Below are 22,601 nucleotides of genomic sequence, written 5' to 3'. Positions count from 1 at the left end.
GTCTCAGTGCAGTGGTTTTGGGGTTTTCCCAGGGATGGCTTTGCTGCCAGCAGCAGTGCTGGGTGTGGAACAGGGAACAGATTCCTACTTGGCGAGCTTGAAAGCATTTCAGGTGGCTCCTGTCCCTGCTCTGCTGCAGCATGGAACAAAATTGGAATTGGAGATGTATTTAGACATCATTTTGACAGATTGGATTGCAGGATATTTATTAGCATAGCTTGGTGTATTATATAAAAGATTTGTTAGATAAACTAACCAACTGAATTGTCTTACATGAAGCATCCTTGATTTTGTTGAAGATTTTTTTAACTGTTTGTTCAGTCTCTCAAGAATTTATCACATTCAGGAGTCTCTGGAAGACACTGGTGCGAGCTGGGGCCGAGAGCTGTGTCTGTGGCTTGGGGACTGGGCCACTCCTGCTCAGCGTTTGTCTGCCTGCTCCGGGAGGCAGGAGAAAGCAGCCGCCTGAGCTGTTTCTCACGCCGCCGTAAGGACAAAACTCCTCTCTCATCCTTTCCTTTGTAATCCCAGGAAGGGAAGGACGTCTGTTTATCCTTGTCAGCCCTTTGAACAGCAGGATCTTTGTTTGTATTGGGGTGCAATGATAAGACAAAATAACGGTGATAAAACCAGCCTGAGGCTGCCAGGACTTCTCATTAGCAGGCAGAGGCAGCCCCTCCGCCCCGGGAGCGGTTGCATGGTGCGAAGGGCCGTGGGGGTCACGGCAGGGGTTTGTCTGGCTTCCCATCCCCTGTGGATGCGACAGGCATGTGCTTGAGGAACACGGCAGACTAGAGTGATTATAAAAGGGTTTTCTCTATAAGTAATTACAGTAGGTAATTAGAGCCCCTGCTGCCACTGACGGTGTGGACCCGAGAAGCCGGGGGCAGTGACCAGGGTGGTGCTTCTCCCGGGATGAGCTGTGCTCAGCAGGCACCTGTGGTTTCCTGGGAGAAGTACAGAACTAATGGAAGAAAGAGATCACGTGAAGTGGCTTTGTAAAGCGATTCACATCGTAGGAGTGTCTGCCTGACACGGGGGTGCAGGTGCCTGAGCCCCCCTGCTGCTGGCGGGGTACAGGAGAAATGCTGGGCAATGCTGGGGTGGCTGCTGGGAGAAGCTTCCAGGCCTGATGCCGTTAAACCTCGCCGCTGGCTATCTGGAAGAGGTGGTATGTAGCATATTAATGACCTTTTCCGATGGCACTTAATTGGGAGGAGTGGTGAGTGCCAGAAAGTGAACTAACGCAAGGGGCTGTAGATGGGTGAGCAGGGAAGTGGCAAAATGAAATTTGGGCTCTGGGCTCCCACCTCCATTAGTAACCCGGCTCTTCCTGACCTGTGTCTTCTACACATCTTCCCTTCCTTTTGTATGTAAAAATGTTCTGTTTTGAAATAACAAGCAATCCAAGGAGCCATATGACTCACCCTTAAAAAAACCAACCAAACCCAAAAAAAGCAGCCAGGCTTTGCTGCTTCCTTGCTCGACGGTGCTGAGCGGTGACTTTGGGGGTCAGAGCACGCACCGAGCCCCTTCAGACCAGGGCTGGCTCCTCGCTGCTCCTCAGAGCCCAGCGTTCAGCCTGAGAAACAGGCAGCATCTTTGTGCAGCTGGAGCACCGTGCTCCGTGACACCCCCGTCTCTCCCCAGGCCCACCCGCGGCAGGGTGGCACCATGAGCAAGTGCCAGCGCAGCTGGGTCCCCCTGTGCGTCCCCAGCATGTGTTGCCCCAGCCTCTCCCATTGAGCCACCTGTGGCACTGGTGGCTCGTGGTGCCTGTGATGAGCCAGAGCGGAGCTCCACTGCTTCCTGGGATTTGTCTCCATGTATTGTTTTGGTTTTTTGGGTTCTTTTAATCATTATTTTATTAAAGGAGTAGGTATGGTGCCATCAGATAACTTTTTGTGGATGCTCTGTCAGTCTTATACAGCCTTATTATTTTTAATATTGCAGCACTGCTGGTTTGTTTTGCTGGGAACATTCACGTATTGATTCACAGATTCTTTTGTTGCCTGTGTTAGAAAGAAAGTCCCCATCCCCTCACTCCCCTGTGACAAAAGAAACAAAGAGTAAAGAAAGGTAGATGTTACCTGATGCTTGCTCTGATAGCGAGGTGATTTCTGAGAACTGCAGAGCCAGTTACTGACTCACAACTGTGGCTTGTTTTCGTGTTTTTAATAGATTTGTTTGGAGTTTGGGGGGGGTTGGTGTTGGTTGGTTTGGTTTTTTTTTTGCAATGGCAAATAAGGATACTCACTTGGGGAGAAACCAGGGGATCTGTCTGGTGAGCAGAATCGCCCTTTTTTCTGCTTGCAGATGCCTTCCCAGGACATTTCTCTGCCGTAGGGGGAAAAAGGGTGCCAGAAGGTGTTTCTGGATGGGGAGAGCCTCATGTCCCTTGTGGGCTTCTGTTGCTGAGCAGGTCAATGGGTGGCGGCTCAAGAGTCCAAGGGGTGGGTAAAGGATGGAGAAGCTGCTGCCAGGAGCACAGTGAGTTACTGCACCATCTCGATATGGGATTTGTATGTCTATGTATGATGTTAAACTTACCTGTTTATTTTGAGTGCCTGCCTGTTGCTGTGTAATGACTTGGGGCTCAGCCTTGTCCCCGCACAGAAATGCAAAACCGCTTGTGGCCAGCACTAAAGGGGATATGTACTGGGAAGGAACAGGGCAGAATGAGACCTTGCTCATTTTGTGAGGAAGGACAGTTGGTCATTGGGTTGGCCTAGAAAAAGAGAGATGAGGTTACTCGGGTATTGCTACATCATGTATATTCAGCACCGCAGCCTTCTGCTTTTAGCTATCCTGTATATTAATGCACCTGATTCTTGCCTTAGTTGTGAGTGTGGTAGAAGTGTGTTCTGTTTTCCATTTGTTTATTTATTTATCATCTTGTTTTCAACCTCTGCGAAGCTTGATATAGGTATAGAGCTTCAGAAACATACACATAACAGAATAACAGATAACTGTGATTTGGTTACAAGGCAATAATTTAAGTCGACAGGTTTAGCTGATAACATAAAACACAAGAGAGAAATAGCATCAGTTTATAAATGTCAGCAGAACCCCTGCAAGTGACTTGCTGCCTTGAAGCCAACTCCAGTGCTGTAACTCCATCTAATATATTATAAGAAGAAATAAACGGATGTCTGAAAAAATCTGGCTGACCAAGATTAAAAGAATAGGGCTATAAATTAAATTCTCCCTTGGCATCACTTTAAGCAACTTTCAGGACAGGCAGAAGACATCCAAATAAGATGAATGCTAATGCACTCGCAGGACCTCCAAAAGTCCAGGAGTTTTCAGGCTGCGGCTGCTGGAGCGGTGGAGCGCCCAGGCACAGCGCCAGTCTGTCCGGGGAGCAGTGGGAGTCCAAGCGGTTGTGGTCCAGCTCCCGTGGGAGAGCAAAGCCTGGCCTGGCGCTTCCGCAGCTGATAAAGGGATTAATCCAGAACGGCAGTAACGCCGTCCCAGCAGCGCCTTGCCACAGGATCAGTGTCTCCTGCTCGGAGAATAAATGCTGTCGTTTTGCTTTGACATTTATTTCCAATAAATACCTTGTCATTTGTGCGGCGGCAAGGGGTTTTTTATCCCCTGGGAGTATTTCACCTGGTGGATGCTATCGTTCTGGCTGCGAGGCGGAGGGCTGAGGGACTGAGGGCAGGCGGGTGGCGCATCCCTGACAGGGACACTGGGTGGTCTGCTTAAACCCCCTGGCTTTCCCTTGGATCCGTCAACCCAAGCTGATGCAGTAACGTGTATTCAAATAATTTTAGTTGTGGTTTAAAAAACCCCACGTATGGGATATTTTTTAAGTAGTAAATAATATAAAGCAGTTGTGGGGGAAGGAGTTTGCTGCTTCCTCCTCCGACAGCTATAGCCTTTTCTGCGGGTTCACGGAGGGGTTTTCGCAGCTATTTCTACTAGTAGTTGATTTGGGGGTGGGGAATTAATAAGAATGGAAACTCTTCTTTCCCTTTATAGGGAGCAAGGGAGTAGGACAGGATGAGATCTAGTACCTGTAGGATTTGGAGATCTCTGGAAAGTGAGACCATTCAGCTTCATTCACTAGCACAGATAGGCAATGCATACCTGCTTGGATAGACATAATCTTTTTTTGTTGTTTTAATGTATCAAAGAGAAAAAAAGTCAAAAATTGCTTAAATATAAGCTTGTTTTTATATTTTTAAATTGTTTCTTTTCCCAAATGCAACTTAATACAAACAGTAAGTGAAAAACCAATTATTCTAGGAAAAAGGCTATTAAGAGTATGATTCTGTATTAAACAGCACGTGAAGCTGTGTAATTGCTTACATATGTATCGCTCCGGTGTGTGCTCCCAGTTGTTGAATAGTATCAAATTATAGGAATCAAAAAGAATCAGCTGTTTTTAAGGGAAGTGTCTAGAAGCTACATAGTGAAACATGATTAAAATTCAGGATTTCCAGCTTGCTCATTTGAATCGGCAATTTTAATCACATTATTCAAGTCAACCCACCCTCAAACACTCTTTATGAATAATACTTCAAAATACCCCAAGCTAAACAAGACTGAAGACCTCATCCTGTCTCAAACGTCTGGAATATTTTTAAGTGACTACGCCAATCTTTTTGCCGAAGAGAGAGCTGTGTGTCTTGATTTATTTAACAAAGCAGTATGTTTGTCCTGCTGCGGCATGAACCTGTGCTGCTGTGCGCAATAGCAAGAAGAAATCCCTGTAGCAACAAAAGGCGCTTAAATACATCGAGGCTGGGACTTCGCTCTGGGGTTGGATGGTCTCTGTCACATCTCGTTTAGCAAAGCGCGAAGAAACAGAAACCAGGAGAGGTTTGTGTCTTCTCTGATGGCAACCTCCTGAATTTGGTTGCGCTGGGTTTGTGAGCTCGTGCATGGTGGGGTTCATGTTTTCGTTTGTTTACTGCTTGCTGAAAATAGTAACTGGGAGGGCTGATCACACGGGAGCCGCTCAGCCCTTCTGCAGGCTGCTCCCGTACTTTCCCTTTTGATGCTTCTTTCAAGCAAAGCCCATCAGCCTTGTTCCTCTCTGCTGGCAACCGAGTGAACTAACGTGGCCAGATGAACCGGGAGCATGACAGTCGGAATATACTGTACTCTTCTAACGGGGACATTTATTTCTGGCTGTGTCTGACAACTCAGGAGTCGCTTCAGTGAGTGCTGTGGCTGTAACCTGGGCTGCCCCGGTGCCTGTGACCCGGCGAGGAAAGGCGCTGGCTTTGGGAGGGCAAGGACCCCGCTCGCCCCTCACCTTTGCCCCTGAGCGGTGTTCGTGCTGGTGGAGGAGGAGGACATCCTCGTGCATCTCTGTGTTCGGCACACAGTGCCGTTTGATAATTATTGCTTTTTTCTGACCCCTGCCTCAGTGTCTCCTGAAATTGGGAGAGGTGGTGCAGCGTGGTCCTTTTTGCAGACATCCTGCAAGCTCCTTTTTGACCGGCGTGTCCCAGCTGCATTGCCTGCATCGCTGTGACGGGGACAGCTCAGCTATCACAGCGAGTTCCTGCAAAGCCCACCTTTTCAGAGTGGGAAGATGCTCCTCTAGATAGACGCACAGATTAAAGCTGCTGCGATTCACAAGTAAAGGAGCAGGAGGAGGTCTGGGGCCGTCGGAGGAGAGTGTGCCACGTGTGGGGGTGGCGTGTCTAGCCTGTCCTTGCATAGTTTAAGGTGGGGAAAGATAATCACATCTGTCCCCTCATATATCCAACCAATGCAACTCCCTAGGGACAGGAGATGGTGGAGAGAAAGAGGAGCTATCAGAAATGCACCCTGTTTTAATGTGAAATCCTCCCAAATGGATTTTCCTGATCTTTCTAAATGCACTTATACCTGCTGGATGGCTTATACCTGCTGGATGGCTTTAGGCTTTGAAATGTTTTTGTCTGAATTATGACAAACATCCCGGTCTTATGTAGGAAGCACCAGGTCCTTTGATCAGTGAAATGCCTCTTTGGTCTTGGAGAGGGAGGGATCAATCTGGTTGTTCCCTAGACTAGAGCATTTTGTCTTTGAGTACGTGTATTTATTGTACAAAATAATTATCCTTGTCTTCACTTCCCTTTGGTGGGAGATGCTACCTGTCTCCTGCGTGGTGTGCTGTTTTATCTGAGGCATCCTTGTAGGTAAAAGGAAGCAGATAAAGGAAAGGCTGAATAGGGAGACTCATCAATAGTGTAGCCTGAGCAGCGAGGTCTGTCTGTCTGTGTGCAGCTGAGATCTCTGCATTCCTGCAGCTGCAGCCTTGCTCTCCTAAGCAGGCAGATTTCCTGCATTAAAAGAAGGGGGAGTGACATCGAGAAACAGCAGCCAGATATTGCCGCCTCTCCATCCCGGTGCTGTGGCTGCCCATCGTGATGTGTTTGTGGTGAATTATGACCAAGAAAAAACACTCTGAATTTCCCATCTTTTCTGCATTTAAAACCAAACCTTAATGTATTCTGTGTATTTTTTGTTGGCAGATAGTAGTGATCATATATTCTTTTTAACAGAGTATTTCCAAACCGACACAGCCTCGCCTTGGTGTGCTTCATATTCGGCGTACCTGTCTGTACGCTTCAATTTCACTTGGGCAGCTGTATTTTATGTTGTCTACCCCCATCAGCATCCGATTCCCCTTTTCCCGAACAGCCCCCAAATCCGCTCCTGATGTGGGTTTTACCGCTCCCCAGGTGGCCCCGGCAGGGAGGAGGGAGCCGGTGCTGCGCTGGGCTCGGGGTCCCTCCTGCGCTGCGGCACGGAGAGGCGGGCGGTGAGTCGGGGTGGCATTTCTGCGAGGTTAGAACAGCCCTTGTGTCTGAGGGCTGCTGATGGAGGGCAGAGGGGCTGGCCGGCTGCTGTTCCCGTGCGGGACAAGGCTGTTCTCTCCCTGGCGTAGGCAGGAGCATGTGCTGTCAGCTCCTGCCTCCGTGCAGAGCTGGGCTAATGCACGTGCTCTGGAATAACCCGACCTTGGTTTGCAGGTCAAGCCGTTCCTGCAGGGTCACACGTACGATTGAATCTGCAGACGGGAGACAGAGAAGCCAAGCTCCCAGATAGTGAAAATGGAAAACGTGACACGAGAGAAGAGAGAAGAAGAAAAAGGTACGGTGGTACAAAGCATCAGGTGGGTGGGCTGCGGGGTTCATGTCTTTTATTGAGGCCGGGTTCCCCGGTTCACTTCCTTGCTGGTTCTTCCTGAGACTTAATTGCTGGTTTAAGAGTTCAGCAGTGCTGAGAACCTGTGCTTTGTGATCCCTTTGGGATGGCGGTAGCAGTGCCCTGAGTGCACATTCAGACACCTTCATGGCTTCTCATGCCGTGACACCGAAACTAAATTTGCAATGTGCCGCCTTTGAATGACAGCAGTCCTTTGAAACATCTGCAGCAATCAGCCTGAAACTACTTTCTAAGCTGAAACCATCGGAGCAGTTGTGAGGGGCTTTGATTGTGTTGACCTGATCCAGATACAGTGTTTTTAGCTCGGTACAGTCAGCGGGCTCGCAGCATTCATTTACACATCAGTTACTGCTGGCGTTCTCCTTGGATCAGACAGCCTTCCCTGCACCCACATTTCAAAAGTTGTTTTAAAAGTTTCACTGGTGCTGACTTTCCCCTTGGCACCCTCCTAACAAAGACAGGTTTAGTTACTATGGGAAACTTTCTTTTCCTAAAGTGTGTGGGATTTATCACTGCTTCCCTCGCTCCCCCAGTTACTCCTATTCAGCGCATGGAGAGGCTCTTTAGCTTCACGATGCCTCAACAGTTGGCTTTCCTTTTTTCTGTGCAAGAGTGTGTGTGGCCCAGATAAACACTCTCTGAACCAATGAGATAGGTGTAAAGAGCAGCACAACATGTTTTTTTTTTTTTTAGCACTTCCATGCAATTTCTGCTTGCGTTTACCCTTGCCCTAACTTTGTGTGTGACGATCATCAGAACTTCAGCTGTAAATCTCCATGTTAAAGCTTGCAAGTCCTTAGCAATGATTTAGTGGCACAGTGGCACTTTTTCATTTTTCCTCTGAAACACTTCCTGCTTTTCTGTGTTGCAATGTGAAATTCAGAGGTATAAATTAATCAGCTGTTTTTATTGTGTTATGACTTGAGATTTTGGGTCAGTGTGCAGATTACGGAACCTTTTTTGACTATCAGGGTGAAGTGTCTGCAAACCATGCACAATACGTAGCACTTGGACTAATACCTTCTTGAGCATGGAGGGGTTTTGTGTGTTTTAAGTGAAGTGCATGGAAACATAGTGCTCTTAGGTCCTTTCCTCCTGACATTATCCGTTGCTAGTGTATCACAGTGAAAATATTAGAGATACAATTGTTTGCTTCTAACATGTTTTGTTTTGTTGCTGGGCAGGGTGGATGTTGACTCAAATTCATTCACATCCCAGGAGCTGAAGAAGGCATTGGCTAAACTGAAGGAAAGTGAGAAGGCAGAAAGGAAGGTAAGGGGAGTTCCTTGTTTCCAAAGAAGTGTACAGTACATGGATGTGAATACCCTATGTTATGCATCTCAGAAATGTGATGGTTAAAGTAGTTGCTTGGGAAAATACTGTGCAGACTAACCTTTTGGTGAATATGGATCTACAATACCTCTGCGAGCCTGTTAGTGATGTGGTTCCCTGGGCAAATCTCACCCCTTTTTGTGCTAATCCTGTTTTTCTGTGAGAAGGGAAGACTTCTGTTCAGGTCCATGTTAATAATTTCAAACTTAAAGGCCTTGTATTGCAAGCTGCTTTTAAGTACTTACATATATTCTCAGTTCCGGGTTTTCTTAGTAACGATTATCCCGTGGGCTGTTGAGGGACAGTGGGCTGGGATCAGCAGTTTGGCCCCAGATCAGCCATCAGATGCTGCTGCTTTCTGGTCTTTACTCAAGTGAGATCTCAGGTAGCAAACCAGGCACAGTGTCCACACAACTGTCCTCATGAGCCATGCAGACCCCAATTTCTTACTGCTGTCCTTGGTGTGCCAACACTAAAGCGAAGCCATGAGATCTCTCCTGGGAACCCAAAGCAGGTATGGTCAGTAGGCTCTCCAGTGTGATGCTGCTCCCCTACATTCTCTGATACCGGTGTGATTAGACCTGAATTAATAATGCAGAGATGCTACTTGCACACACTTGTGTGGACCTGTGGGTTGATTTCCTTTTTGTTGTTTGGATGTATTTTTATCTGCTGTTAAGATGTATTTATTTATTCAGCTGCCACTTGGTTCGCAGAGGTGCCTGCAGGCCCCCGAGCAGACTAGATCACAGCGTGACGGTGTTGGTAAAGGAATTGCTGTTCACTGTCCTCCTTGGTTTAGGTTTCCATCTTGTGCCCTGTGTAGTGAAACCCAAATGGATGTGATGAAGCACAGGTTGAAGTTTCCTTATATAATCTCTAGGTTTCCTGTTTAGTTACAAGTAATGCATGACCCAAAGCAAAACAAAACTGGAGTGCTACTCTGAGCCCTCTCCAGGGCTGGAGCTGGTCCCCTGCCACTGCTGTGACACTGGTGGGATGACACACAACTCCTCAGGTGGATGGCAGCCCTTTTTCCCACTTCCACTCATCAGTATCTTCTTAGCCCCTAGCTTCTGCTGCCTTGACGTTGTCTCAGTTGAAGGAAAACTGAGGTAGGAATCAAGGCTTTAAAGACTTGGAGTCATAGAAAGTCTTTTTTATGTTTTTTCTTTTTCATATCTGGCACAAGGGTGTTATTTCTTTCTCTGTAAGATTATTTACGTAGCAGCCAGTATTACTGAGAGCAGGACTTCTTGAAGGAATGTCATTTAAATGCAAAAATTAGTGATACTCTATTATCTGAAATAAGCCGCATTTCAAAAAAGAACTGTTAGAATAAGTATTGTCCCAGGAACTGGGCTAAGAACAGCTACGTCTAATGGACCTAAAGTACTCCATTTAAAATCACTCCGGCAGGGAGCAAATTCATCCTTGAAGTAACTGTGTCAAAGTAAACTGAGTTACACCAAGCGCACTCCCATCTACGCTCCTGCAAAAGCAGTTCTGTGTGGTTGGGGTGCGGATGGCATCCTGTGTTACCATGTAGTACCTATTACAGTAATTAGGCCAGTAGTCATTAGCACCAATTGTACGGCTGCCATTAGATTGTCAGAGCTTTCATTTCCATTGCTCAATTATTTTTTTCTCTGACGGCTCCAGCCCTGGGCTTGTGTTCACACGTGGAGGAGCAGGGCAGTGCTTGCAGGGGGGAGTGCTGCATGTGCAGACCCTCTAGTTGGGGGTTCCTTCTGTATAAAAACGTATGTCGGTAATGTTTGTAACAGAATCCCTTTCAAAAGGGGCTTCCTTGTCTTCTCCTGCTCTTGGGGCAGCCCACCTTGAATCTGGTCTCTGTTTCCTCCATCTTCTGCCACGGCAGGCTCTGTCCCTGCCTGTCCCAATGCCACCAGTGCTGATGCTGGAGAATTGCTCCCTGCTGGTTCTGGGGCTCTCTTAGATCTCTGGCAGAGCCTTTTTCTTCTCACTGCTCACCTTTCTGCAGCTCTCTTGGTTCATCACGGCCCTAGGGGTGCTGTTTGTACGAGGCAGACAAGCTGTGCTGCAGGACGAGCTATCTCCTGGCCAAGCCCTGTGGTGCTTCAGCTGTCCCCATCTGATGGCTGGTCCTCCCGCTTCACTTCTGGCAGCTTGGGTCCCCAACAGAGCGCATACGTGTCCCTGAGGGAGAAGGCCATCCTGAAATGCATTAAGTGATCGGGATGATGGAAGCATCTTTGTATGCATCAGAGATCTCCTTGATGTCACTGGCATGGGGTCACTGGGCAGTTCAGGCTGGATGGGACCCCCGGAGGACTCCAGCCCCATCTGTGGCTGCAAGCAGGGTCAGCTGTGAGACTGGGGGGCTGCTGAAGGCCGTTTGCAGTCAGGTCTTTGGAAGATCCACTTGCAGGTGAACAGAGAACAGCAGTGCTGCCTGCCTCTGGGCTTTGCATTGTTTTGGAAGGTGTGTAGGACATAGAAAAAGCCCTAGGTACAGGCTTGGGAGGTGCTTGCTGGTACCCAAGGCAGGTATCTTACAGAGAACTGGGTTCGTGGGCTTCTCACCAGGACCGCTCAGAACTGTCCCTGCGTCTCTGATGCACAGCAGTACACCCCTTTGCACAGACAGCCAGGGTCCCCGTGTAAATCTGGGGCGGGGGTGTCTTTCTGTGTCTTTCTTGGCTGTCTGGGTCACCTGCCTTCATGTCTGGTTTCCTCCTCCTTCTTTCAAGGCCCACGAGGAAGAGGTGAGGAAGAAGTTCCGGCCCATAGAGCAGCTGAAGGAGGAGTTTGAAAAGCTGAATGTGAAGATGGAAACGGATTATGAAATTATGGTTAAATTAATCAGCAAATTCAACAGCTCTGCCTCCACACTGAATGAAAAAGTAGCGGCACTTTATGATCTTGAATATTATGTTCACCAGGTAACAGAAATGCATTAGTAACTACTGTGTAAAATCCAGGGGATACGGTGTCATAAATGTGGTTTTATTTTTCTTACTGGTATCAGGTAATACATATTGCTTAATTATCATAATCCTGGGATAATAACAGACAGCAGGGCGCTATTGCAGGCTTATTTTGTATCCAGGTTTGAATAAATCATTGCTCGTGCCAGTAGTGGGCAGTTTCCTAGGGGTTAATGTTGCCTGATTTGTCGTCTGTTCTCAGGCTTTTTTCTTGCCTTTCCTTTTTCTTCTTTTTTATGCTTATATGTTATGAAATGGGATTTTATCTGCCATTTTTGGGTAGGTGGAGTGGTGGCTGCTAAAGAAAATAATTATTTTCTTGCTCCTTCCACGGAAAGCCTCTGTGGTTGCGGGTAGGTGTCCTTGCACCAGTTTGCAGAGAACGTCTTCGTACCAGTGAAGACAACAGCCACCCAAACGCCTCTGTTTTGTCTGGGAGTGTGTAGCAAGTGGCGTGTAGAGCCTCTCTCACAGCTGGGCTGGTGGCGACCGTGACTGAAGGCTCAGGCAAATGGCAAGTTGCTGAGCCTCAGCTGAGCCGTGCCAGTCGGCTCCGTGTGAGGTTAAATGTATTTCCTGAAATCTCACTTCCTCAGGTTTATGCTCACACTTTCCCCACCCCTCCCTCTGATCTCCCTTGCTCTGCTTTCAGCTCACACATTTCTACCTCCTGTGGGCTGCAGGCTGCGGGCACACCGCTCTCCTCCGGGTGCTTGGTGCCTTCCCACACTGCAGCGGCGTGGGTGGGTGTCTGGGCATCAGGCTGTGCTCTGCCTTGTGGCAAAGGGCCGGGCTGCTCCCTCCCCAGCGACTGGGGAAGTCTGGAATGGACTGGGAGAGTTTCCACTGTCACCCTCAGTGACTTTGTCATTTCAGAGAGTGGATGGGACAACTCTTGGGAGATGCCAGTGTGAGACCTTTCACTGGAATGACACTTCTTAAAACCAAACGTGGTATTTTGGGGGAAGGTAGTTGGAGGAGTGTGCTGCAGAGAGAGGGAGTCCATGCACAAGCTAATGGAAGTGTTATTTCCAGGGCTCTTTGTCTTGAATTTCCACACTACATCTCTGTCATACGCATGCAGAGGCTTCCTTGCTGTTTGTTCTCAATGCTTTTGTTTCAGTGACGGCATCTGTCTGACTCAGAGAATATGTGTGAACAATGGGCACCCAAAGAGCTTTGTATTTATACTCAGGGCTAATTCTGTCTGGTTAAGGGTGCCAGAGCATCAGGCCAGCATGCTAAAAAGCAGCCCCAAACACCCTGGGGTGCTTTGGATTCCAGCTTAAGGGTCTGGACTTTTCCAGCATAAAATCCCACCTGCTTGCAGCTCGGGATGGGGCAAACCCTTTCAGAAAGGCGAGAGGAGTGGGAAGCGGTCCCCGCTCCCGGGGCAGGGACTGGAGCATCAAAGGGAACCACATCCAGCATCAAAGGGGTCAGCAGGGGGGAAATGGCAGGGGGCTGGCAGGGCGTACAGAGGGCTCCTTTGTGCATCGATCACAACGTCGCTCTGTGCCTGCGCTGTCGGGGCAGATGGCTGGGCAGCACCTTCTCATCAGGCAGGAAGCTGATAAGAAATATGACTTGTCTCTAAGCCAGCATGGCTTTTCCTCCTCTTTCTTCTTCCAGCCAGTTGAATGCGTCCAGAGCATTATCTCTGCTTGGTACTGACTTTAGCAGCACTGGCTTAATGTAATTACTGAATAGCAGCCAAATACGCTTGTGCCGCATAACCCTGGAAGGGCTGAACTTGTCTGGAGTTTTCTGCGGCGAGCCACAGCCATGCCGCTGGAGGACAGGGGTCCTCGGAGGGGTGGGTGGCCCAGGGCACCCTGCACCCACGTGTGGGGCCGGTGATGGGTCTGCTGCTCCTTCTTCTCCCAGCCCCCATCTGAATGGTAATGTGCCATGGCTTTTGATAATTATTTGGCTCCTGGCTGTCCTGCTGCTCTGTCCAGGGCACAGAATGCCCTGTCAAGTGGAAAATGCCATGCCCTGTAGGGGCTGCAGGCAAAGGATGCTCTCGGTCCATGGCGTGGTCATGAGCATCCCAGAGCTCTGGGACGTGAAGCAGCACGTGCCTCTGAGCTGGCTGCCAGGGAGCAGAGGGGAAACTGTGGCCAGTGCTGAGCTGGGGCAGAGGTGCCCTCTCCCGCCATTGAAGGGTCAGCTGAAGGGCTCTGTGTTTGCTCAGCTTTTGGTTGCCAACTCTGGTTTACTTCTCATCAGTCAGGATTCAACTTGGCATGTTTGGGAGTCCGTCTTGGAGAAAGAGCAGGAAGGTTTGGCTTGCTAGGTTATCTGTAATGCATAAAACCCAAATGCAAATATGAAGAGGCCAGAGCATAACTCATTTATAAACAGAATTAATGGTGCTTGCACAGCAGCATGCAGAGCCAAGACCCCTTCTCATACGTTGCAGGCTCTTTTTCTCAATTACTTACTCTCCTTATCTTTCTCTCTCCCCTCCTCTGACATGCTACACCATTTCTCACTGCTAATTTCTTCTGTTGCATACGGTTGACATGCTGCTCTTCCTTGCTCTCATTTTCTAACATTTTCTCTCCCGCCTTCCCTCCCCATTTTCTTTCTCCTCCGATTGAAAGCTGCTCCCTGAATAACTGCTGTCATGTTTGCTCTTCTCCCATCCCTCTCCTCTCCCACACTGCCTACGTACGTTACTCAGGAGCTCTTTTGATCTTTGGCTTTCTTCTGTCCTGATTTCAGTGGACTGAAACAAGGCACGAGCTGCTGCCTCACAGCATCCTCCACTCCCCAGAGAGGTTAATACCTTTACGTTGTTGAGTTTGGGGAATTTTGTTGGTTTTAAACTAGTGAGTGAGGGAAGCAGCTCCCACAACAGACTCCAGTTAATAAAAACCTGAACAACTTCAAAATAAGCTTTACAGCACAATTTATATTCTGCAGCTGAGGTGTCTCGCTGATGCTGGGGCTGAGCTTACAGTGACGGCTGGTTTTACCACGACTGATGCTGGATGCAAACTTCTGCCTGTCTATGCATTCCTTCTTGAGCAGAAGTCAATGTCCAATTCCAGACGTTAAAACAGCCTCGGAGTTTTTACAGAGGCTGAGCAATAAAAGGATCCACTGGCTGCTGAAATTGGGTTGCTGCATAGATTTCTTTGTAGACAAAGATGGGCCAGCAGAAAAGTAAGAGGTCTGGCAGGACCAGTTTATAGGGACAGTTAAAAGACTAGGATCTGAAAGGATACAAAAGCTGCTGCAAATCCTGAATCAGCCCCAGCAGCCCTGCAGAGATCGGCTTTCTGTCGCCAGTTTTGCAGAGGGACAGCAAGCGGTGGGTATTGTCCCGCTGGGGAGAAGAGACGAGCTGTAGCTCCCCAGGTCCTGCTTTGGTAAAGACATACCTGTAGGACATAAAGCTAAGTAGCTTCTTCATTCTCTTGGGTACCTAAAATATCCAATTTAACGGCCAATTTTGGTGAAGGCACACAGTTAAGATAAATATAACGCTAAGCATGAAGTCATTGTCGAGTAAAGGAGCGTTCACACCGCAGCATGGTGCGCGAGCCCGGCGTACCCCGAATGCCCTGTGGTGCTTGTCCTGTCCCACCCCAGCAGCGTGGTCTGCTGGCTGAAGTCGGGGAGGTTGGTTTGCCCAGCCAGTAACTCGGGTTTATGTCCTATTCCCATCTGCCAACGTATGCTGTTGTCTACCTGTCTTTCAGGGAGGAGAAATGTTAAAATTCTAAATGCGATCTTTTTGCACACACAGTTCTGAGCATCCATCAGATTCCCTTTTAAACTGGAAAAAAAAATCCTTGAGAACCAAAATGCATTGATTTGACTTTGGACCAAATTTTGTCCTTGAAGCACTTTGCGCTGTTTCTCTAAATGTTGTTTGTGAGCCACTCGGAGCCCTTTTCTTTCCTCCTCTCCGAGAACAGATGCCCGCTGTGATTGTGCCTGGTCAGCTCCAAGTCTGGTTGAAGTTGTGGAGTGATGAATCCCCGCTAATGTTTAAACTTTTCCCTACTGGTAGTTAGTCCAGTATTGTCTGCTTTAGAAAAATCATCACTCAGGCTGCCCCGAGGGGAAGCCCCTGGCTGACCCTTCCGAGCAAGGATGACTGGCTTTTTCTTTCCATGTCCACATGAGGTTGTTGACGGTACTCGTGCAGAATGCCCAGGACCGCCCATGCTCTTCTCTGCGAGCAGAGGTGATGCTGCCCATGTACCGCTGCTGCTGACAGGCTCTTAAACATCCTACCTCCTGGTGCTACAATTAGAGCGTCAATTAATTAATTACATTTGCAAAACATACAATTCCCTGGGTTCCCAGGAGAGGCTTGCTCAGGTGAGAGAGAGAAGAACTGGGTTGTTTTTACATCATTAGACCTACCAAGTTTTTGGCATTACCTGAATTACTGCAATACGTGTTGAGAATAGTTTTGATAGCTTATCAAAGTATTTGGGTTTTTAGCAATGCCTTCTGCATGTGATAATAGCCCCCTGTCAGTGCTTCTGCAGCCAGGACATCCACTGCTCGCAGGCAGCATTGTACGGAATTCAAGCCATAGTCATTCCCTCTTGATTTTTAATTGCTTGTAAAACTCAGAGCAGGAGGGAAGAGATGCTGTGCTTCCTGAAGCAAGGTGTTCTCCAAGAGGTGTTAAGCAGCATCTTGCTGGGGGTCTCATACTGACGGGGACCTGCTCTCTCCCAGGTGGACAACGCCAAGGATTTCCTCTCCATGGGTGGGCTCCGGCTGGTGATTGATGGGCTGAACAGCACCGAGGCCACGCTGAAGGAGCACGCTGCCTTCGTACTGGGAGCTGCGCTGTCAGGGTGAGCTCTGTCCCGCCTTGGGTGGCAAGGTCTGGCCTTGGGAGACCAGACGGGCTCTGTGCTTCTTGTCATCTCTCTTGATTTAAAATAGCAGGAACTGGAAAATTCTCTTGTCCTGTGACACACCAAATTGCCTTATCCCCTGCCTAGCCCTTTCCTTGCAGCACCACTTACCCTGGTCTTCTCCTCAGGGCATCCTCGTTCTGCTCGTTAGACTTAGCCAGAAGTAATTTGGTGTGGAAGCTGCGATTGTTTCTTGATTTCCCTGGGCTCCTCGTTTTTGCAGAGTCCAAGGGGAATAACTCCACTTCCCCTCTTCTCCCCTTGGCAGCCCTCTCTGGGGGAAGGTCTGGGGGGTGATGCGGTTATGAGCACCCCAGGGAGCACCTTCCTCCTTGGCTGCTTTGGGATAGCGAGGTGCTCATTTCAGAAATACAGCAGCTCCTGTGTGTTGTCTTTGGAGGGGGGTTAACCCCATGGACACGTGCACCTGACACCGAAGGGGTGTCGATTAGTCGTGGGGTTCGGGACAGAGTCGGCAGGCTGAGCCAGGAGGAGACTGGTCTGAAGGGTGTTGGTGGTTCATTGGAAGGTGGCTGCTGCCTGGAGGAGCCCCGTCTGCCTCGTGCCGGGGCGTAGCGTGTGGTGCTGCAGGTGGTACCCTGTGGGTCCCGGCGGTTATTGGGGCCCGTTTGGTTTTGTGGGTTCTGTGGGGTGTGTGTTGCACATCTGCAGGTGCAGAGGCTTTAGAAATGCATTGGATGGATCAGGGTCAGAAGTGTGGAGTGAAGATTGACAGTCAGGGCTGTTATATCTGCATATTTCTATGCTTAAAGATACGGTCACCTTCTCTACCATTATAAATTATTTATCACTTGGTCTAATATATAGTCTACAAAACTGCATTTCTTTTCCAATCTTGTATCCAATGGAGTTGGTCCTCAGCATGTGTGAAGTAACGTGACCTCATGGACAGCAGCAGGTACCCAGATTTACACCAGGAGAGGACCTAGTTTATAGTCTGAAACAGCTTGACTTACTGATCACAGTAAGATACACTCTTCACATCAGAAACACAGACCCGCTCTTCATGTTATGGCCTATCTTAATGTTTGAAACAATATTGTAATTATTTCCTTAGGTTCTTTAATAGCATCTAGACTCCTCATTATACGTTCCATAAAGAGAAAACCATTCAGAGGGTCTGGAAGCATTTGCAGGTAACTTGCAAAATGATGGGGGCTATTAAATTGCGTCTTCCCTGATTTAGCTAACCTGACATGATCAAGACTCAGGAAATTCATTGTGTCGTGATATGAGCGTGTAGCAGTGGCCACAAAACTAATGTTTTTGCATAGTATTCCTCAGCTAATTGAAATGCCTTTCTTTGGACAGAAACAATTTCTTTTCTGATATGACAATATTAAAATACTGCTTTGGAAACTTTCAGACCTTTTTTTCTTTAAAGGACATTCTGACAGATGGTAATTTCGAGTGGTTTAGATGATGTATTGTCTGAGAGCTCACTTCCGAAATGTGAGGAATATTATGCCTGGGTTTTGGGTTTGCTTTTTTCCCCTTGCTGTGCTTAAACTTTCTCAATAGACACCTACGTGCCAACTCGTCTGCTTTGTGCTATCTGCTTAATTTGTTTATTCATACATTTGCTCAGCTTACTCCATGCTCCATTTAAACTGCCAGGGGCATTTTGAGTACTTCATGCTAAGCATTTTCTGATATGTTGAGTTTTTCTGAGGGGTTGTTGTTTATTTCCTTCACTCGTGGGTGTTCCTAGGGGCCTCAGTTAGGTGGGAGGACTTTCCAGGAAATTCCCAGAGGTGCCACAGCTCACTGGGCTGTAGGGGCGTGATCTGATCCGTCCTTGTGTGCCTGGGGCTGGTACAAGATCCCGCGGTGGATGCTGAGCCCTGCCTGGGCAGTAGGCAATGGCCTGCTGCTCACCAAATGGGTCTGTGGCCGCCTCCCAGGTCTCTGCAGCCAGGTTGGCTCAGGCCAGCAGTTCCAAGCTGGGCAAACCTTCCCAGAGGAATGTCGGGGCATCATGATAGCAGCTCCTCAGCCCAGCCGGGAGGTCATCAACTCCTGGAACAGCTGAACCTGGAGAGGGCAGTCGGCATTGTCTGTAGGCAGGAGAGAACCACTGGACACTGAGCAGTCCCAGACATGCCTGGGTCACATCCAGGACTTTTTAGCTCTTACAGATATCCAGGTCTTCCCCAGATTTGCATTGCCCTTAACTCTGGTCAGGCAGTGAAGCAGGTAAGGCATGGTGCAGCCAGCTGCATCACCCAGGTCTTGCCTGCGCGTGGTCTGTCCGGCACCCGGCTCAGGGGTCTGGCTGTGCTGAAATAGGATTTGGGATAAAAGGGTTTTCAAATGGATCAGCATCTTGAGCCAACGGGCCAGGTGGCTGGCTGAGGCGTTGGGTCAGCAAAGGCAGTAGGAGGAGAAGGCACAGCCAGGGCAGCTCAGGATTTTTCCTGCCTGATACCGCCTGTATTTATATGGCTTACGCTGGTCCTGAGAGCAGCCTTAGTGCAGTGGAGTTCGGTCCTCGAGGCGAGGGGTCCCAGGGTCTCGCTGCCAGGGTGCTGCCTGCACGGATGGTGTCCTCCCGGCACCCACCTGCCCCTCTCTGTGGGTCTCTGCCATAGAAGAGGGTGACCTGATATGGAAGAAATCAAGATTTAATCTCTTGTTTCTCTTACATGTCCTTCACTTTAGGCATTTGGGGTTTAATCGCCGAGCGTGTGACCAGATCAAACATTGTTCCATCTGGTAGAGTTTTCTGAGCGGTGCCCTTATTGCGACTCTAAAACCTCATCACGGTCTTACTGTTTTTAAACCTTTAACAAAATGTTTTCCATTCAGCAGTTTGCAAAAGTAAACTTCATTTGAACAATTCTCAAGTGCTCTGATTGCAAATAAAAGTTAAATGCACTAACAAAAATAGTTGCTAGGCATGTGGGATTGTACATTTAGGTATCCATAATTCACTAACTGTATATGCCAATACACAACATTATCTGGATTTTCAGTGATTGCATTAGCATAAAAGCATGTTAGCATTCAGCCGGTGGTACTAACATTTAAATATATATAAGTATGAAATATTAAGATACAGTGTTTTGAAGGCAAGTAAAACTACTGTCTGTAAAATGTTCTTGCATATTTTTGAAGGTACACTCTAGTATCTTCGGATGACAATCAGCATTCGCACCATTGGGTCCAAACATTGCAAAAATGTCAATGTTTTATGCAAAGAGGAGCTATATTAAGCTAAAAAAGATTGCTGATGAGAGAAGTGTCTTCTGATGTCCTCTAAGCTATTTACAGGCAGCATCTTCCTTTGTTCGTAGCACAGCCAGGCCTCCGTGCAGTTTGTATCTAGTTGTTTCACAAGACTGGAAATGTTAGCCAGAAAGGATTATGCTTGTAATTAAAACCTCAATTTTTAAAAACTTTACCTCCAGGAAACGTTTTTCCACACCAATAATTTGAACATTTTAATATTTTGTAATAAAAGGATTTTTATAATCCGTTTAAAAGGGGAATAATAATTTATGTTGAATGCATTCTCGAAGCTTTTTTCCCAAATGCTGCCCGTATGCTTAGGGGTGAGTTAGAGGTGAGGATGGAGAGAAGCTAAGCCATGGGTCCTCCAAGGCAAAGAGAAGCCATTTATATTTCATGGGGGGAGGGCAGAAAGCGCAGAACATGGGCTTTCAGCATGGCCAAGGTAGGGAGTCTGGAGGAAAGTCGCTTGTGCAGCCGCCTTGACAGATCTGTGCCGTTTCAGCCAGTCCTTTAGGAACCCATGTGCTGTTCAAACTGGGGAGCTGGGGACGGGATGTCAAACTGAGGGTCTGAGCTTACATTTGCCATACATCCAGTGGGCAGCGCCCAGAACAGCCTCTTCCAACAACAGCATCTTCGCTGTTCCCGCTTCTGGCCCTGAGTGATGAAACAAATGATACAGGGCTTGGTAAAGACTTGGCACTGAACTCATCACAGGTAACTCAAGCACCGTCTTGTAGCAGTGCTTAGGAGTTTCCTAGAGGTGGCTCGCGTCAGGGTATTGCTTGTCTTAACCAGTTCCCAGGAGATAAAACCCCTTAAACTACGCCAACGTGCATCGTGAACATCCGATCACTATTATTCATGTTACCTGACTCTGAGGCTTGTTTAGAGCTTGTGCCACTTTGGCAAAGCAAAAAGAGGCATAAAACACATGTCTGCTTTTCAAGATAAGCCTAAAAAAAAGAGCCCAGAGCGATGGGCTGCGCTGCCTCCCTGCGCAGTGCCCTGCTGGGGTGTCTGAGTAGCGCTCGGCAGAATCAAATCTGGCCAGGCATCATGATGCTTCCTCATCTTCTCTGGGAGGAGGGAGAGGGGAATGCTGTTTCCCTGTCCCTGCTCTATCCATCAGTGTTTCGGTCGTGCCCGTTCTCCTAGGGTGCGTGGCTGCCACGTTTCGTTAGAGAAGCACCAGCATCTTCAGGATGCCTTGTCAGGAGGAAAAAGCTTCCACCAGATTTAATGATTCTGAATTAAGTCCAGCTTCACAATGGAACTGGTTGACACTCACTGCTGTTAAATAACACTAAGGCCCAAGCAATAAACCCAGGAAAAGTAAAATTAAAGACCTTGCTTTGCTACTGTCTTGTAAGGACATAAGAATTTCTGGGCAGAGAAATAAATCTAGTTAGCTTAACAAGCAGTGTCCCTACCCATTTATTTTAAATCCATCTTCATGTTCGTCCCTTCCTCCTCCAGCTTCTCCTTTTACATCCTACAATCTTTGCCAGTCTCTTTATACCTTTTCACTGCTTTTTCCAGTGGCCCTGTTTGCCAGTGCCATGTGTTTGCCACCTTCCCATTGCAGTAATTCCAGCTCAACTCCCTGCCCGCTTGTAATTTCTTCCTTTGTAGATTGTCTCTTCTATTTTTATTTGAACTCCTGACTTGTGTGGAGTTATCAGCTTCACTGCACTTAATTTTAAATTAATTTGATTGGGTCACCTCAGTTTTTTTTTTCTATAATGATAATGAACTCAACCTATTTAGCCTTTCCCCATTATGAATAACCTTAACAAAAACTGCAGTGCAGTATAAAACTCTGTTTCATCATGGTTAATTACACAGAAAAAGAAATCCCTAAACATTTTTCAGCGTCTGAAATTTAACAAGTGTAATTAACAATTAAACAGTAAACTTCCATCCTTGTGCTCTCAGGAAGACAGGGAGAGCAGACCCTGCAAGAAAAATCTAGAATCCAAGGTTTGTTCCTGATTTTGCTTTCTTAAATGCTGGGGAAATGCTGGTGCCTGGAAGGTGGCAGGGTGCAGCAGCACAGGGCTGGGTGCTCGTCCCGTGGCAGGGGTGTTTTTCTCAGGTGTCTGCGATTGCTAGAGAGTGGACAAGGTGGGGTGGCCATCTCAGCCTCACCCTGTGGGACTGGTTTTCAGCTGAGGATGTTGTCACTCCTGTAAAATGTGGAAGTTCTGGAGGTGAGTTACCCCATCCAGGGGGTCTGTGTTGAGCTGTTGGTGCAAAGAGGAGGACAAAGAGGTTGAGCAGCGAAGACGCATATTGCTGAACTTGGTGTGTTTAGCCTCACATCACCCTCCAGCAGCATGGTTCCGTCCCCCACCCACCCCCACCCCCCCAGCATGGAGTACTGTTGCATTTTTTCCGTTATCACGGGGCTCAGCCTCAGCTATGTAGGTGGTCCCTCCCGTGTGTGTCCTTCACAGAGAGGTGAGCGCTCCCAGAGCTGTGCAGCGTCCCACCGGTCCCCTGTGGTTAGCCCTGCCCGAGGTGGCCTGCCCTGAAACCACAGCCCCGCAGAAGGGCCAGCGCTGCCCGAGGACGCGGCGGGGTCGGGAGCACCAGGAAGCTGCTCCGGCGGAGTTGGCAGCACCTGCTCTTTAGCAAGGGTCTGGTGACACAACCTGCAGGAGAACCTCATCGCGGCCGGGTTGTGCATTATACAAAACACATGGGTCTTGTCTCTTCTTGTTTAGTGAATGCGCTCTGCTAAAGCATTTTGGTTATTGTGGTGGTTTCCATTTAAAACATGCATTCAGACTGGTTACCTAATCACCTTCCGCATAAAAAACCAGCCCAAACTTGCTGTTTCTCAGTGTAGACCTGGTTTCATCACTGGACGCGACGTGTATTCCCCTGTCTCTTCAGCCACTATTTATTCATCGTCTCTGTTCTCTGTTTATCCTTTTTACTACAGCCTGTGCTCTCGGCTAATGGC

The 22,601-nt window shown here is 48.2% G+C and overlaps 1 protein-coding gene across 9 annotated transcripts in view; it reads left to right on the top strand.

Moving 5' to 3' along the window:
- The window catches only part of SIL1 (SIL1 nucleotide exchange factor), a 97,088-nt gene that overhangs the window by 45,472 nt on the left and 29,015 nt on the right, over nt 1-22,601 (top strand). For all 9 annotated transcript variants that reach the window (XM_040603895.1, XM_040603893.1, XM_040603896.1 and 6 more), the window contains 4 exons: nt 6,981-7,101; nt 8,361-8,448; nt 11,244-11,435; nt 16,191-16,312. In XM_040603895.1, coding sequence (XP_040459829.1) covers nt 6,981-7,101; nt 8,361-8,448; nt 11,244-11,435; nt 16,191-16,312 — 523 coding nt within the window. The remainder of the gene's footprint in view (nt 1-6,980; nt 7,102-8,360; nt 8,449-11,243; nt 11,436-16,190; nt 16,313-22,601) is intronic.

This window comes from Falco naumanni, chromosome 8, assembly GCF_017639655.2.
Source record: "Falco naumanni isolate bFalNau1 chromosome 8, bFalNau1.pat, whole genome shotgun sequence".
NCBI classification, from domain to species: Eukaryota; Metazoa; Chordata; class Aves; order Falconiformes; family Falconidae; genus Falco; species Falco naumanni.
Note: the sequence above shows the minus strand (reverse complement) of the source record. Positions and strands in the feature narration are given on the sequence as shown.